The 18,365-nt window shown below is 41.0% G+C and overlaps 1 protein-coding gene across 2 annotated transcripts in view; it reads right to left on the bottom strand.

Annotated features, from left to right (window-relative positions):
• Cttnbp2 (cortactin binding protein 2) overlaps positions 1–18,365 on the bottom strand; it is a 152,905-nt gene that overhangs the window by 62,799 nt on the left and 71,741 nt on the right. Inside the window, exons 4-6 of one of the 2 annotated variants that reach the window (XM_052173270.1) lie at positions 8,321–9,947; positions 2,066–2,269; positions 734–833 (exon numbers count right to left, since the gene is read on the bottom strand). In XM_052173270.1, coding sequence (XP_052029230.1) covers positions 734–833; positions 2,066–2,269; positions 8,321–9,947 — 1,931 coding nt within the window. Of the gene's footprint in view, positions 1–733; positions 834–2,065; positions 2,270–8,320; positions 9,948–18,365 lie in introns of those variants that run through there. The other variant, XM_052173271.1, reaches the window with a different exon arrangement.

An 18,365-nucleotide genomic window follows, 5' to 3' on the forward strand; every position in this document is an offset into this window, starting at 1 on the left:
TGGGGACAGATGGAGCTGAAAAATGGCAGTGGTATATATTCCTCACAAGTTGCCAGCTCAGCACAGGCAGGACAGCAATCCGGCTGTGTTCTACTATTATGAGTTTTATTTTTTTTAAAAAGAAATCCCTGTATTTAATGACTTTGAAGCTCCTTCAGAACTCATTGTTAAAGTTAGGTGCATATTAATTAACAGGTTCCCATTGTACGTGAACTACAGTCAGTTTGCAAAAGCCTTGCTTTGATTTTTTCTCTTAATTGTGAATGAAGAAACATGAGCATTTGGGACTATCAAATAACTTACCTTATCATAGAATAATAGGATTTTAGTAAATGATATAATTCCATGTTCTTTTAATGTTAGCACTAACAAAAGCTTTTATAGAAAAGAAAAAACAAAGTTCTGAGCATTCCTTACTTTGTTCTCCATTGCTACCCTAATGTTGACCTTTTCCAGAAGCAAGTTCATTGATGTATAGTTCAGACTGTACACATCTCAATATGGGTTATATACAGACTGGACACATAACATACGTCCTTTAGATACAGCACTTAACTATTATGAAGAACAAATCCAAGGTCCTGCTTTGCATTTGTACACTCAAAGATGTTTGGTGGATTTGTCAATGAATATTAACCACTCATTTACATACTTAGCGGGAGTGAAATCTGTGCCAAATATAAAAAATGGGGGTCACTTCCATAGGAAAAGAAGAATGAGGCACATCACTTACTCAAAATGTCCCTGAGCAGCTGCGACGCACAAGGGTGTGAAGCCATTTTTATCAGCAGCGTCGACTCGGGCTTCTGCATTCAGCAGCAATCGCACACAGTCTAAGGAATTTTAGCAGGAGGTCATTTTAATTTCATGCAATGATGAGCCAGCTTCCCTATAAACTGCGCAGAGGACCTAACAGCAAAGACTGACCAGATAGTTCTGTCCTGCTAGGTGTGGCATACCACAGACTTTCACATGGAAAGCCATCTCTTTCCCTGAACACAGGGCATCTCCAAAGCCACCAAGATACGGTTTGAAAAAAATATTTTGAGAAGAGTTGTTGTGGGTAAAAAGGAATACCATATACCAGAAAGACACTTTGATAAATTCTTAGCCAGAGTTTCTTCAAAATAATGTTTTGGGGCAGAGAATCAGAGATCCAGTTACCCAATTGTATTTATATACTTACATTCTTACTGTGTGATTAATGCTAATTTAATCATCAAAGTACTTCTATGTGGGCCATCCTACACTTGGCTACTTGAAGATCAAGGAAAGTCCACAGAAATCCACAGGAGACACAAACATCACTAACAGAGAAGTATCATAAATAATACTGCATGATCTAAATTTAATTTCTCTACAGTGAAGAAAATCCCCCCTCAGCCCCCCAGTGCTGTTGAATTCCATAGTGCTTTAAAACTACTGTGTCTTAGCTCTGGAGAGTACTGTGTCTATCTGAGCTAACCATGAAGTAGTCCACAGTGCACATACCCTATTAACTTAGAATGTGAGGTCAAGCCATGTCTTCTCTGTGTTACCACATGTTTTAGTATATTTAACTACAAGATTTGCATTTTAGAAGAGCAAAAAGAATTCTTAGTCTTCTCTGACATACCATTTATAGTAGGTTTTCACTTCTCAAAAAAAAAAAATCTAAATCACTATAAGTTATTACAAGGCCACTCTTTCTAACTGGTAAAACCTCTCTGTGGCAGGCACTTGACACCTAAACTTAACAGCCTGGAAGATGTGCTTCTCCCATAACAGATATTCCCACCAAAGAAATCAGGGTTACTTTGTCCTAACAAGAGTGACCTCAGATGGAAAGTTCCATTCTAACTTGTATTTAATAATCCCTTAGGTCCTTAAATATTCATAAGATTTTAAAACTAATGAAAAAAATCCCCATTCTGTTCCTCCTTTAAAAAACTAAAACAAAATGAAATCCAAGTGGACCTTTTGCTCACAGCAGTGATTTAAATCATGTTTTATCTTCAATCCTTTTGTCAAGTATGTTAAGACATTGTTGGTTTTTGTTTTGTTTTGTTTTGTTTTGGCTTTTTACCTGTATGTCCATTCTTAGCAGCAGAATACAAGGCAGAATGGCCATCTTCACAGGAGTAATTTATGTCCAGTCCTTCTTCATTAAGCAGCATTGATAATAAAGTGACATTTCCCTGGGCAGCAGCTTGCTGAAGAAGGGTGGGCCTGCCAGCCAGGGGGGCAGGACCACCACTCATTAGCAAAGGGGTTAGGGAGGGTGACCAGCCTGTAGGTTAAAGTGACCCTAGTTAGTGAGCAGGAAGAAGAAACAGATACTACCATTCCTGGTTGAATCACACACACAGAGACATGAACATGTATCCCTAGAAGATTACATGGTTTCTAACATTATCAATCTGTTAATACTTTCTTAGCACAAACCCATACTGTTATTTTCAGACTTTCTATCTGGTGCTAATTAAATTAACCTTGATGGGGACATGTTATTTTTAGTTGTCAGTTTGGCATTAAAAAAAAAAAAAAGAGTTGCAAAAATAGTTGGGTTTAGGAAACCAAGACAGCTATTACACTTCACAAACTTAGATTTCTATTTAGAATTTAAAATCATTTTGAATCCTAAAATTATGTAAAGGTTACCTTAACTTCAATACTGATATGGCAATGTAAATAAAGTAAGTGTAAGACACTTCACCATAGCTTCAAAGTGTTTCTTCAACAATGTTTCTAAGATAATTATTTTGCATAGAACAAGAAATGGACCTTACTCTATCAAGGAGTTTGTTCTATTCCTCAAATTTCCATATCTGATAAACAAATAATGGGTGTTTAAAGGTAACAGAAATATAATATATATTTGGCTGTATAGCATGACAGCACAGAGTTCAGTAACAGTTTTGAAAACTACCATCTTTTGCCATCTTCACGGCAAGACTAACAAACCCTTGAAATTGGCCAACAAAGCAGGGCACTCTATCATAGAGCTTTAACAAAGATTTTAAGAGTTATCATGGTTAGACAGTTCTTATCAGTATTTAGCAGCTTTAGGAGAGAATCTGTTAAGAGTGTGAAGGCGGCTGCATATAGCCTGGAAAATTTTCTGAATCCTTCCTTGATCAAAAGGCTGTAAAAAACAGTAAAGTACAAATGTTTATTTAATTGGTAATCATGTCTTTTTGGCTTAAATACAATGAATGAGCCCCAATACTATTAAGTAGTGCTGCCAATCATTACACATATATATTTTTCAAGCAGACTTTCCATGGATATATGAGATATTACCTTCAGCAAGGTAAGAGGTACACTTTTTTTTCCCTCTACCAAGGTATTAGTTATACCGATATGAATGTAATATTAACTTCTCATGATTAATGATGAGTTCTTGGCCTTAGTTGTTTCAGGATATATTTAAAGTACATATCAAAGAAGATTCTCAGAATATTAAAAATTCTTTATAGAAACAAATCAAAGAGAGGCCATTTATGCAAATAGAAATTCACAGAATATTGAAAACTCAAAATTATATCTTTATAACCAATGATTTGAATCCATGGGTTACTTATTGTTTTATCATATCAGGATAGCAAGGACAATTAAAATGTTTATAAAATTCAATATTTCTCAAATCTTTATAATATTTCCCCATCCATATTGATTAGGTCTTCTTAGAAAAGTAGTATTTTTACTTCATACTTACAAGAAGGCTCCTCTCTGGTACATTTTACCTTTTGTATTTTCTTAAAAACAAACAAACAAAAAAAACAGGCCCACAAAAATTAAATCAGTACTTATTAGAAATGGATGATAGACAGAAAATTATAAACACCAAGGTAGGACACCTTGACTGTAAAGCAAACACAGGCACCAGGGAAGCATCACACTATTGTCCCCCAAAGAATGGAGAGGGAATCTGCTTCATGCTACACACACACACACACACACACACACACACACACACACACACACGCACATGCGCACGTGCACGCAAACATGTACACATGCGCACGCACGTACTCATCTCTTCCTTACGTCTTAGTCAAGGAATCTCGGTTCCTGATATGCCTCTATGAATACCAATGTGTACATACTGAAGTTTGCTCTTTAAAAAAAAAAAATTTCTAGGCTTTGGGGGAGACAATACAAATACATATTTCAAATTGTCTTATATGGAAACATTCAATTATGTATATATACTTCTGGAAGACCCCACTCATGTGAAAGTCAAAGGGCTTTATTCAAAAATGTTCTTAATCATTAGGGCATAAAGTGTCATTTTTCCCAGTCAGACTCAAAGGAAGCTGTATCAGTTTCCTTGAAGGACTGAAAAAAAAAAATGGTTTTTAAATCTTCACAGAAGAAAATGTTTTGTAACTATTATTAACATTAAGGTCTTACATTTTAAATAGTAAATTTTTACTATAATTTCCAATTGTCTCCCAACGCAATTAATTTTAGTAACTCCTGCTACAAATATGGGGAAAATAAAAGAAAGACCTCATCACAACACTAGTATTCATCTGAAATTCTCAACCATGAGAGAAATGGTAATATGTGATTAACTGCATTAGTTAAGGACAGAATAAACCTGAATCCACACAGCTACTCTACGGATGTTAGAATGTCATTCGGCTGCGCAGCATTGGAGGCAAACATTAGTAAAGGTGAGGATTTGCATAGCAGGCCACAAGACTGTGGGGACATGCAATGGCAGAGGAAGAGGAGCTGAGAGCAGCTTCTGGCACCAGCTTCAGAGAGTGGAGAGGGTTAAGGTCACAGCCCAGACCATTCTTATTCTTATTCTGCGATTTAGCACTCAAGCCAATCATACACGAGTATCCTTTAGAAAATATATTTCAGGAAGGAAAACAATTCTTAACCAAATGAAATGAAATTTTTAAAATAAATAATAATAACAAGAAATAAACAACCACAAGAAGGGAAGGAAGGAAGGGAGGGAGGTAGGGAAGGAGGGAAGGAGAGAGAGAGAGAGAGAGAGAGAGAGAGAGAGAGAGAGAGAAGAAAATGTACAAGGGCTTGGGGACTCGGTTTGCCTTGAGTGATTCCTGCTGTAACCTTCTCCCTGTAACCATTGGAATATATATGTTCCTTTGACAAGTTGGTAAGAATTTCTAATTCATTTAGAATTTAAAATCTTATTTTAAAAGTTCATGATTTGCTATGGAGTCGCCTCTAGTTAGTGCTCTTTACAAAGCAACCCATTAAAAATGAGTCTCCTCTGTCACCCCAGCTTTCCTCTGGGACCTCACCTCACTGTAACAGACAGAAGGTGGCATCTCAAGAGAAAGAGCCTGAGACCCAGGGTGAGGAGGAATAAACAGTCTCCACCGTGAGGACAAGTGAGAGCATCCTTCAGCAGGGAGATAATCTTACCTTGGGACTCAGTTGTGGATGGCAAAGCTAATAGCTTACAAATAATTCCTCCCCGGGATCCCAACTACAAAAGGGCAGAGATAAACCAATTTTGCCTTTTCAAATTCAGCTCAATATTTGCTGCTCACGTGACCAAAGAAATGGGGAACCGATCTCTGCGAGGGCACCTGGCAGGTACAGTCTTGTCCCTCCTCCTCGGCTGTGTCCTAGCCACTACAATGGCGCCAGTGGAACATTAAAGGACCTCCTATGGGCGGGCTTAGGACCTGAAGAGGAACAAGCTTGCTCAGTTTCAGGCAGGTGAAGGAGCAGGAGGTAGGGATCTCTGGTGCTTCCCAGCTGAAATGGATGCCTTGGCAAAATCTGCAGTGTAGCTCAGTAGTGGGGCACTCGCTGAGCATGTATAGGGCTCTCTGGATTTGATCTCCAGCACCACCAAAATAATCTTTTTTAAAAAAAAAGAAAAAGAAAAATTGGAACAAGCTAAATGCAATGCAGGTAAAACACTATCTAATTTGGGAAGCTTAGGATGGCCTACACCGCCAACTTGAGCTCTGTAATTATACAAGCATGTGTCACTCTACTGTCTGTGCCACCAGAGCACATAAGGAGGTGCCTCCTAAACACCTGCTAAAGGACTAAGACCTCCGGTGCCACCCTTCTGCCCTGAAGAGGCGCACTTTATAATCAGTCAGACCGAGTCCTGCTATTCCACCAAAGGGCATCCTACGGTTCTGGGAACACTATGACCAAACTAGAAAAACTGAAAAACAGAAAACAAGGAACCGACTTTACAGATCTTCAATGGCTGTCATTTCATCAAAACCTTATTCACTTCTCCTTGGCGCCCAGATTTAAGTAGAAGGTGGTTTTTGTTTTTTTGTTTTGTTTTTGTTTTGTTTTGTTTTGTTTTTTTAAGAGTCCTGGCTTCTTTTATCCAGAATTCCACTGAATATAAAACGGTTGTTTGGGCAAATATTTAACTGATTAGGAGTCAGTCATCTTTTAAAACTTAACTTCTCCGTAGTCACACATGCTTGTTTTAAAGCTTCTCTGTTGATTATTAAAGGGTGTGTGCGGCTGGACTTGGACCACGGTGCCTACCAAGGCAGCAGCTGGCAGAGCCTCAAGGTATCAAAAAAACAGATGGTTTTGTACTTAAAAACAAAAGCAGCTGACAACATTCATTTGCCCTGGGAAGTGTTATCTTCACACAGTCTATACAGTTACATCAGAGCCCTGTCATGGCTCCAAATGACTCTGGAGCCAATGCATTCCAGCAGTCCACAGGTCTTAAAGTCCATGTTTGAATTGTTCTGGATGGTACCAAATGTCTCTCTTCTTAGTGAAGGTTTAACTAGTGGGAAAGCCAACATAATCCCAAGCAATATCAAGACATATCAAACTCAATACAACCATTTTAGAGAGAAAAGTAGAGACCCTTAAATGCCTCTAACATCACAAAATGACAGTAAGATCAATTGTAAAGCAAGTTCTCATACATGCTATAAGCAACATTACCACTCAGGTGGGGGTTAGTCATACTGCCACAAGTTTAGTGCCATGCCTTGATATGTTATGATCTCTGAACCTCCCTCCAGACATCTTCCCTCAGCACTATAAACTCCCACTTAAGGAAGAGGATACTTGTACATGATGGAAAGGATCATCAAAACCACAGTTATAGACAATGGAGCCTCATCTCAAACACTGATCTATTAACTCCAAAGTGCACGCTGTTTCTGATTCTCAGTTTTGCCCTCAAGAATACAAACAACCTCCCCTAAAGCTGAATTTCAATGGGAACAGCTTGGAATTAGAGGCACGCAGTCCAGCACTCTGAAGAAACTTAGCTCCTTCACTGGCTTTAGTCTGTGCTCCTTGCTTTAAGTTTTAAATGTGATGCTACTGAAACTTCCCTTTCATTTTGAAATCTCTGCTCTTTAGAGCCAATAGGATCTGCCAATCCCCAATGTCTGATGAGAGCAGCACAGGCTGCTCCAGAGAGCCAGCAGAGCTCTGACCCAAACCACGAATCTACTTTAGCTATGATAATGAAAAAGCAATGCTTCCATAACCATATACAACCGGGACCACATGTAGTGCTTTGCAGAACTCCCAGACTGAGCAACTAATGCACTCATGCAATAGAAACTTTAATGTTCCATGAGGTGTAGAAGCCATCTGGGTTCAAGTGTTGGGAGAGAATACTTTGTCAAAAGAGGTACATGCCATTCAAAAATAAACTAAGCTTGTAACTGAGATTTATAAATATTCATGGTCTTTTGAAAGGGACATTCATACCAAACTGATAGGAACCTTCAGAATCTATTAATTACAGAATAAACCACATCAACCTGCTGATCTGAGTTGTACAAACAGTGACTTGGTAGGATTTTTCTTATGCTATCCTAAAAGGACCAAATTGAAAGTGCACTGAGGATGATCCATTAATATTTAGGTCTTGTGAGATAAATATTTAATAGGAAGGGATACTCTTTCCTTCCTGGAAATGTTCCAGTCTCTCTAAATTAATGGCCTCCCTGGACTTCAAACCTCTATTTTCAGGTTATTTTCAAGAAAAGCACTTAAAATGATGAAGCCACAATTCATAGAGCAAGTTGAATTAGCATCACCCCAGAGCCTAAAAGAAAACTCAAAAAAAAAAAAATTAAAAAGGAAAGAGAGAGAGAAACAGAGAGAGAAAGAAAGAGAGAGAGAGGGGGGGAGGGAAAGGGGAATGGAAGGGAAAGAAGAGGGAGGGGAGGGGGAAGGGAGGGGGAGAGGGAGAGAGAGAGAGAAGAAACGAAATGAGGAAGTGGGTGAAGGGAGTATTAAAAATGTTTTAAGACAATATAAAAGAAATTAAGATAGGTCAGAGACTAGGCCACATTCTTTACAAAAGGGTATAAGATGTCAATCCCTTTACCTGATGCTGTTACCAAGAGGCTGTCTGAGGCACCGGGGCTACGGGATGAGGCACTAACAGGGTTTATGGAAGAGCAAAAGGCAACGGTGGCGGGAATGACAAGGGAGCTGTCTGAACATGCGGGTTGGTTCAGTCCAGGGGTTTCAGCAGGCCAGGCACCCACCTGAGACGTGGCCAGGGCCGAAACGGGACAGCCTGCGGGGGCCACAGTTAAATCTATGGAAGGTTTTGGTGGCAGCTGAGGGGAGGATGACTTTGAGACGGTCTCCTCATTTACTACCTTGGTCCCTTGTGGCAAAGTGGAGGGAGGTGAAACCACAATTTTGTTATCAACTTTGGCCCCAGCATTGGAGGCCCTCAGTTGGGGGTGTGGTGGAGAAGGAGTTTGGGAGAGCCCTGGCTTTTTGGGAGGGATAGGAGGAGGATTTCCTCTGTCAACTCGGCCTGCCCCGGGTGTCTTTAAACCGGTTCGACCAACTGGAGGGCAGGTGCCAGCGTCCGCTCCTGGAGCTGCTCCGAGCCTTGAAGAAGCCCCTGCTTGAGGGCTGGTAAATCTAGACAGCGCTTGGGTCACAGTATTCCGAGCTAGCTGCTTGGCTACTAGGTTGTCACGACTCGTAGGAGAGACATCTCTTGAGGGAGGACTTTGAGTGTTATTTCCATTCTGGTCTGGGTCGTTTGCATTGCCCTGAAATCTAAATCTAGCTGCTTGGACGCGTGGGTTGAGGCCTGGATGAGTGTTGGCACACGGCGAATGTAAACTGTGCACAGGAGGAGCTTGGGTGTGGTTCTGGGGCGCTGTGCCTGGTGTCTGAACAGCAGCAGGGGCAGTGCTACTAGGAGTTGTGGGTATGCTATTTGATAGATCAGGGGCATTGCCTGCGCTTGGTCCATTTTCCTCAATTCTATTTGCACTTGGCGGTAGAGTGGTAGGTGGAGAGGGACCCAAATCACCGTGGGAGGCCTGCCTATCAATACCTGGTCTAATGAGCAGGGCGCTGGGGCCCACATTCCCTTTTGTGTTTGTGGAAACTAGGGGGCTCCCTGTGGAAGGCTTTATGGGCACAGTCAAAGGCAACTTCTTCACAGGGTCAGTGCTTTCTGTCACTACATCCGTCTGGCAAGCAACAGACCTTGTCACAGGCCCTTCCGTTGCCACAGATATGGAAGCCAGGCGTTTATCTTTTGTCTTCCGTGGGAGGGAGAGGCCGGGCTTGCCATCATTTCCCTTCTTCGTTTGCTCCATCATTTTCTTCATCTTGTCGATCTCCTCTTTGAGGTCGCTGGTGTGCGCTTCTTCTCGGCTGAGCTTGGCGCGCAGCTGCTCCCGTTCCGTGTCAAACTCCGAGAGCTGTTTCTCCAGCTGAGCGTCCATCCCGGCGCTTCTCTGCTTCTCGGCTGAGAGCTGGTCTTCTAACTCGCTTGTCTTTTTCTTCTCCTCCTCCAGTTTCCCCATGACTTCCTCCAGCTTCTGCGCCTCCTCTATGACTTTGCCCGAGAGCTGCTTACATTCCTTCACCAGCATCAGGACCACGTGTTTGTTCTTGCCCCGCTCCTCCTCCAGGTGGGCAGCCAGCTTCTTATGCTCCTGTTCCAGGGCCTGGAGCTGGAGCTTTTCCATCTCCAACTGGAAGACAGTCAAGGGGAAGCCTGAATTAACAGAATATTCTTCGTATTGTAGAAGGGCTTTTTTACTAATTTCTGAACAATGGCATGATTTGGGTTAGCAAAACTGCCACAGTTTGTTATGATTTTTTAAAAGGTAATATTTAAAGACCCATTGAAATGAGAAAAATTGACAAAGGGTTTTTTTTTTTTCTTCTGCAAAATATCTACATCAAGGAAAAAAAGGGGGAATTGTTTTAATCCATTAAATTTAACTACCGAGCAGGAAGACAGTAATGGGATGTTTTAAGTCACGGCACAGAGTTCAAAAAGAGCTGTTCTGATGAGTGCAGAGTAGGGAGAGAACGGGTGCTATGTAATAAAGGTTCAATGGCTGCAAATTATTAACTGATCTTCGAGACACACAATCAGGATTTAAATCCCAAGCCCCATAGCTGCTTCTGGGATTATATAGCTAAATTACTTAAATTCTTTGAGCATCTTCTGATGGAACAGAAGTCATATGAAATGGCATATAAAGGATTTTTTATAATAAAAGTATAATGAGCTACCAGATTATTTTATTAGATCTACAGCCAAAGCTAGTCAACCTAAAGCCTCATCCTGTGCTCTACGGTGGATGCTGCTTTCGGATTTAGCTGCTTTGGCCCAGCTGGTGCTTCAGAGCAGTTGGTCCTACATCTTGCCTTGGGGTTGTCAACCTTCTAGGCCCAGCCTGCCGAGCATTGCATCAGATGCCTTAAGGAGGCAGCCCTCCTTCACAAAGAATCCTATGCACTTCACAGAAGCAAGCAGCAAGCAAACCCTCCAGCACGCCTGCTCATCAAAATGCCTATGTGTAGGGTGATAGCTGGTTTTCTTTAACCAAAAGGTACTGGCTGTTCAAGAAGCCCTGGGACCTAACTTGGTGCCGCTCAAAGAAAAAAATACCTTACCAAATGATCAACGCAGAGGCTGAGGTTATAAAGCCTTTGTCTCCAGACCTAAAAGGGAAAGCACTGAATCCGGGGCTGTATGCATGATAAAAGCACCCTATCACTGAACAACATCTCAAACCTGAGGTAAGATTCTGTCATATTCAGAAAAGCACACGGCAGCAGAAAAGCGTGCCTCCTCGTTTTCCTTCTGCCTTCTGCCTTCTGGCTTCTGCTCCCTTGTCACTTTTACAGTGAGACCTACTGGGCCGGCTCTCTAAAGTCAATTTGACACAAGCCAGAGTCGTCTGGGAAGAAGGAGCTAAAATTGAGAAAGTATCCCCCCACCAGACTGGCCTGTGGCCTGTGGGGCATATTTTCTTGATAGAAAATATGGAGGATCCAGCTTATTGTGGGCAGTGCCACCCTGGGCTTGTGGCACTGAGCAAGACACGAGGAACAAGTCCGTAAGCAGCACCCTCCACCGCCTCTGCATCAATCTCTACCTCGTGTTCCCGCACTGACCTCTTTTGATGAACGTGTAAGTAACATCAACTCTTTCCTTTCCAAGTTACTTTTTGGCCATGATGTTGCATCTCAGCAGTATGAACTCCTAGAACTAAGGCAGCTGCCTTTTCTGCCATAGCAAATCCCTCTCCTCTCACATGTTTTCATTGATTTTGTTTAGTGATCTACCTGCCTTCTTAAGAATGTAACCTCATGAAGGCGAAGACTGAGAATAATGTCTGATATCCCCCAAACCTATAATAAACAGGCTGGCACGTGGTTGTGCTTAATAAATGGTTGAAGGAATGACATTAGCACTGCTGCTCTTTAATAACAAACTTCCTAAACCAAGCAACCCTTTCGGTGCATGAGCAACATTTTTAACTGCATTTTAATTTATGGCTATTTATTATACAAAGTAATGAGCTTGGTGGTATGTCCATATATGCATAGATAATATGTTTTAATCAGATTTAATTCCCATTACCTACTTTTTTACTTCCCCGGACACTGGTTCCCTTCCTTCTCCCAAACAGTTCTTGTCATGGTTAATCTTTGTGGTTGACTTGGTTAGATTTGGGATCAGCCAGGCGGTGCACTACCAGGCATATTTATGAAGGTGTTTGTGGAAAGAAAAGCTCGCCTTGAATGCAGGCAGCACCATGCCCTGGACTGATGCTAGACTTAACACAACAGGGAAAGGAGGAAGCCACCTGACCCAGAACACAGTATGACCAAATGTCTCACTCTCTGGTCACCATGCCTTCCAGGACATGACAGACAGCATCGCCTCAAACCATGAACCTAAATACATACTTCCTCCCTCAAATTTCTTGTCAAGAATTTTGTTACAGAAATGAGAAACAGAAATAAATCTTGGCCTTCCATATAATTTTATGTAATTTTTAGAAATCCAGATTCTACAGGAGTGAGAACATGTAAGGTTTACTTTTCTGCAACTAGCTTATGTAGTTTAACATCATGATCTCCAGTTTAATCAACTTTATTACAAGTCATTCCATTCTCCTAAGGTTGGACAATACTATGTGCACATACTACATTTTCTTTATCTGCTCATTTATTAATGGGGACCTAGGTCAATTCAATGTCTCAGTTGTTCTGAGTAGGACTGCGGTGACTTGAGAATTCCAGTTTCTGTAAGCTACCTTAGATTCCTTCAGAAATCATATATTCAGGAGAAGTAGTTAATTGCATTATTCTCTTAAATCCTGAATATTATTTGTTTTCTACCAGGAAGCAGGTGTCATGAGATTATGACAGACTAAGGCACACTTTGGGCTGGAATATATCGATCAGGTTGGCACACCCACCTCTCCTGTCCAACTAATGAATATTCCTCTAGTGGTCCACAAGGGACTTCATGGCTTATAGAAGTTAAAATGGATTTAGCTGTTTTGAGATGAAGAAAGAGCATTTTATCTCTTCTAGATGCTTCAAACAAACCCAGGGATGTACCTTCCTGCATTTTGTGTTCACAGATACAGTGAGTTTTACCCATTGAAGATCTGTGGCAATCCTGCATCAAGTGACATTATTATGGAAATCATTTCTTCCTCATCCAGTAGCTCCAATAATTACAATTTCAAGTTGTGGACAGTCTTTTTTAGACACAATGCAACTTATAGACTGCATTGCAGGAAATTAAAAGACTTCTGTGACTTCAGTACTGTCTAAAGTTGAGTGGTTTAGACACAACTTTCATTATATTCTCAATAAAGCCAAAACTTGCTCAAGTAAAATTTTAGCCATCTACAGCAGAGGAAGGCAATGTTTTAATGACTGACAACTGTGGGCAGCCCTACTGTAGCCCTGCTGGGAGAATCTATGACTCCAATACTCTTACAGTGTCATGAAACCAAAATCAGAAAATGGCTTATCAGCCAGAGGTCACAGGTATTGTTTAAGTTTGTTGTTTTGCATTTGTGTGCACATCTACATAGGTCTGTACATGTATTATGAAGGGTGCAGAGGTTGGCCTAGAAGTCATATTCAACCATTCTCTACTTTAGTTTTTGAGACAATCACTCATTAAACTCAGAGCTCACTGATTTGGCCAGACCGACCAGCTAATGAGGTCCAGGGATTCATCTCTTCCCTACTCTTGGGATTAAAGATATATTGCTGACATCACATGGATGCTGTGAAGTGAACTCAGTTCCTCATGCTTGTCCAGCAGGACCTTTATTGAGCCATGTCACCAGCTTGAAGCATCACTGACTGATACTGAAGTGCCTTGTGCACTGAAAAGCAGTTTCTGAACAGTATTGAGGAATGAGTCTCAAACTGGGGATCAATCATACAGTTAATTATTATGAATAATGACATACCCTAAGATGGATGGTACAGACCTGAATCCCAACTTCTGTAGAGGCTGAGGCAGGAGGAGCTTATTAAGTTCATGGTCTGACAGATCAACTTAGCCAGACCCAGTCTTAAAACATAAGGGAAAAAAAGAGGACTAGGGATATATCAGTGGTAGAGAATTGAGTGAAGACCCAAGTTTACATTCCTAACTGTCCCAGAAGAAAACAGAAAGAACAATAGCATGCTCTGTGGTGCCCTGAAAAATGTTGGAGGTGGCATTTTAAGCATCGTAGGCACAATCTAAGGTATAATGCATACTATTGATGTGCATATTTATTTACTCAGAAATTTTGAGTCAGTATTGGCTAAAGCAGATTTAAATCCTGTGAAATGCACAAAACAATAGATTGCCATGAGAAAAAATCTTAAGGGAATGTAGAAAATTGGCAATGGGGCACTGAGTTATAGTCTCAACACTTGGCAGGGAGAGAGGCAGGAGGACTTGGAATTTAAGGTGAGCCTCAGCTATACCCACAGAAGAATTTGAAGCCATCCTGGGCTATACGAGACTATGTTTCAAAATCAAACAAGCAAGAGAGAGAGACAGAGAGAGGGAGAGAGAGAGAGAGAGAGAGAGAGAGAGAGAGAGAGAGAGAGAGAGAGAGAGAGAGAGAGAGAGAGAGAGAAACAAAACCAGACAGAAATAATTAAGTACATAAATAAATAAAAAAAATCAGGCAAAGTGTGGACTCATAGTATGGTTCAGTAGTAGAATACTTACTCATTAAACAGGACAAAAGGCACGGGGTTCAGTCCCTGCAACAATCTGACTCAAATCAATACCCTCCATGCTAATATCAACGAAAGATTCTTATGACAATGTTAGCAAAAAAGATGAGCTATGTCAGTTTACATTCTTAAACTACGAGTTTTCTTATCTATCTCCAAAGGTCAAAGGGAAATGTTGAAGTATTTTAAAAGTTAAAGATGGTGGAAAGGACAGGGAGAGCTAGAAGGAAGAGAGGAGTGGGTGTACACAAAACACATTGCATTCATCTAGAAAAATCCTGAGAGGGAAAAAAGTCACCCCCTACTTTCATCAAACAGCTAACTAAAGAGTAGCTTAAGTAATTTCCCTGACCAGAGCCAGAACCATGAAGCCCATGAAGGTCTTGGCTTGCACTGTTGAAGCTTCTTCTCTGGAGGCTGCACACCCTGATTATATTGTTTCTTCACTGTGGGTCAACACACATTCTTTCTCATACGGCTTTCATCTTGTACTTCCGAATCAAATCTGAGAAACCACTGAGTGAGCAGATATGCAACTCATCTCTGATGTTTATACCCCAAACTCCACTATTATAAAAGTAGCCACAAATCTTTTGTATTTGCTCTTCCATTAGTAATGCCTCTGGGCAGCAGCCAGATGGCAACCCAGCATAGCCCTGACCCCACCAGATCCTCTCTTCCCTGTGTTTTCAACTTCCTTTACCACACACTATAGCAGATATTTTACATCTTAGCTTCTGTCGATGAGATGTAACCACGGGCTCCTCAAAGGACTCTTGATAGATCTTCACAGATTCCTTTATCAAGAAAACTCACTCCCAGAGAGAATGGTTTCCATCTGCTCAACACTACACTTTGGTAATTAACTTGGTTCTTTTCAGTTCCCTCTTGGACTTGCTCCATTACTTATCATTTCTTCCCACAAATATCAAACATCTGCTCTGTAAATCTTCACATTGGTACAGAACACGAGCCTTGCATGTGTTTCAGAGAGGAGAGGATACAGTGCCAAGTTTGATCTCAAGCTTCTTACTTGTGTGACCTTGATTAGTTATCACTAGAAAGATTGATTCTGTATGTTTCTCTCCTTTGTACTATAGGGCAATAGTATGTGTATATTAAACAAGAATCACAGGAGGCCAGGGTATTAGGCCCCCATTACTAAAATGAAGACACACTACAATCCCTTATCTTCAAACAGAAAGCTGCGCTACTGTGCTCAACTCCCAAAAATACAGGATCAAAGAAACTCAGACCAAAGGCTCAGTGGTAGAATACATGCTTACCATTTAACAGACCCTGGGTTCAATTGCCATTTCCAATTAGGGATGGAAAGAGAAGTAGAGGGAGGGAGGGAAGGATAGAGTGAGGGAAGGTGAGGGGGTCAACTCAGAGTGTTATTGGCTCCCTGTCCTCACCTTCCTAGGAAAGTTGACCTTGAAACACCCAATTTGCTTTGGCTCTCTTTCTCCTACTGTCTTTAGATTTTTCTCTGTCTATAAAACAGACTTCATCTATTTTAGCTATCCATCGCTCATTCTATTTCTAGAAAATAAACTCGAATTGAAAATAAAATTAAGAACATGAAAATGTAACACTGTGATTTTATTCATTCACATGAGTAAGCACCAAGCATTGTGCTGGTGGCTTGAGGAATTATTTTTCAAAATATAATAGCTAGTTGTGTTGTTTAGGAATATGTGTCTGTGTATTTTTCTTTTTACTTAAACTACAGGTTACAGAACTGACCACATTAAACATATAGGTATATTTAAAGAAGAAGATGGGACAGGGTGGGACATTTTGTCAGTCACAAAATACGTCACAGAAAGTCATTGTTGACTACCAACAATGAAGAAGTAATGCTTAGTCAGCTAGCTCTTCTACAAAAAGTTAATAATAAATCTTTGCAAAAATTAAGATGATCTGAGGGTTTGTGAGAGGAACAAAGAATGTAGGCAGGAAAACAACAAAATCCCACGGGTACTGGCACTCTGTGAGCTTGGTCCTTGTACAGATCCTCTGTGGGGCTACTCTCCATCTGGCCAGCACTGGACACGAAACTGGGCAAGTTCTGGCACTTGCCTCTCATACCTGAGAACTTGGGTTCAATTCCCATCATGAAAATTTAACAAACAAACAAACAAAATTATATCTTTTAATCTTAAACCTTAAGAAATAATGGATTAATCAAACAAAGGAAGACAAAGGTCTTTTGGGATTTACTACATTCATGGGTTATGAAGGGCTTTTGCTTTTTCTAGCATCAAAGGAGAGCTCAAAACACAGACAGCATCTGAGTCTCAGAAGCAGGAGATCCCTAAGTGTCTGTAACAGGGGCAGATAGGACACAACAAAGAGTTGACTAAGTAGTATGCTCTCTGGAAGCAGAGGCTGCCGGTGCCTACAACAGTAGGCAGAGTTCTTCGGATGCCCTGTAGCATCACCATGCTTATGTCTAAGGTGAAGTAACGTCATGAAGATGAATCATGACGTCATAATATGCTGTGATGGCTATTCTCAGTTGTTAACTCGACTAGATCCGGTATTAAGTAATACCCGAGCAGCTGGATACAGCTATGAGGAATTTTTTTTCTTAATTAAATCCTTTAAAGTGGGAAGACCCATTTTTGTTGTTGTTGTTGTTTAGGTTAGGTTGGGTTTTTGTTGTTGTAGGGTTTTTTTCTTTTTTCCTGTTTCAAAAGCTTTATTTTTACTTGGTCCAAGACTTGGGAAAGGCTCCAGGGCGGTCACAAAGCGGCCTAGTGGTTTGAGAGATTCATTCAGGTGGAGGTCCCGAGGCGGGCTGGTGCAGAGCAGAGGAGGGAGCCCTTGGAAGCCCCAGGGGCCTGCTAGTCATGCTTAAGAGTAAGCTGCTGAAAGAGACACTTGCCCAGAGATGACTGAGGGACACTAGTTTGCACTGGCTGTGGCCCTGCCAGCTTATGGAGGTTGGAGGTTGGTCAGGTGGTTGCCCATCTTCTTGTCTTCTTCACCGCCTCATCCAGGAAGTGGGTTTCCAAGAAGTCAGAGATGAGGGTCTGTGCAGGCCGAACCCAGGGAATGAAGATCCAAGAGGGTCGGGTCCAGGTTCTTCTCTAGGGCCAAGGAAGCTTCCATGGCCTCTTGGGTTTTACTGCATTCATCTTGAGATGGCTTCTGCACTTCCTGGAAGTGTGTGGTCCCTTCCGTGCAATCATTCTACAAACTGAGATGCTCAGCGCCCTCATGCTTCTCCCCCACTGTGGCCTATGCCCTCCAAAGCTACATCATCCCACTCAAAATAGTAGCCTAGACCCATTTTTAATCTGGATCCTTTGAGTTGAGAAGATCCACCTTTAATCTGGGTCACAACTGCTAGAAGCCTATATACAGGACGTAGAAGAAGGAAGCTTGCTCTCTGGGCCTGCCTGCTCTGACTTTCACTGGCACATCCATTCCTTCACTGCCATTAGAGCCCACTTCTTCATGATTCCAGCAGGTAATGAATACCAGCTGAGATATACAGCCCCATGGACTGAATAAGTACTGAATTCTTGGACCTACCAGTGGTAGACAGATATCATTGGAGTAGGCAGTCTACAGCCTATAAGTCATTCAAGTAATTCCATATTATATATATGTATATATATATGTATATATATATATTTGTATATATATATACACATACATATATGTCAGGGTTCTCTAGAGCAATAGAACTTATAGAATTATATACCATATATATAATATATATCATTTATTATATTATATAGGAAGACTATATATATTTAAAAAGTTCTACATAAGAATCAAATTTGAGAAAACTTTAAATGAACAGACATACAACTAATCTCTGATATTTATACCCAAAACCACTACTATAAAAGTACTCTCAAGGGTGT

This window comes from Apodemus sylvaticus, chromosome 2 (assembly GCF_947179515.1).
Source record: "Apodemus sylvaticus chromosome 2, mApoSyl1.1, whole genome shotgun sequence".
NCBI classification, from domain to species: domain Eukaryota; kingdom Metazoa; phylum Chordata; class Mammalia; order Rodentia; family Muridae; genus Apodemus; species Apodemus sylvaticus.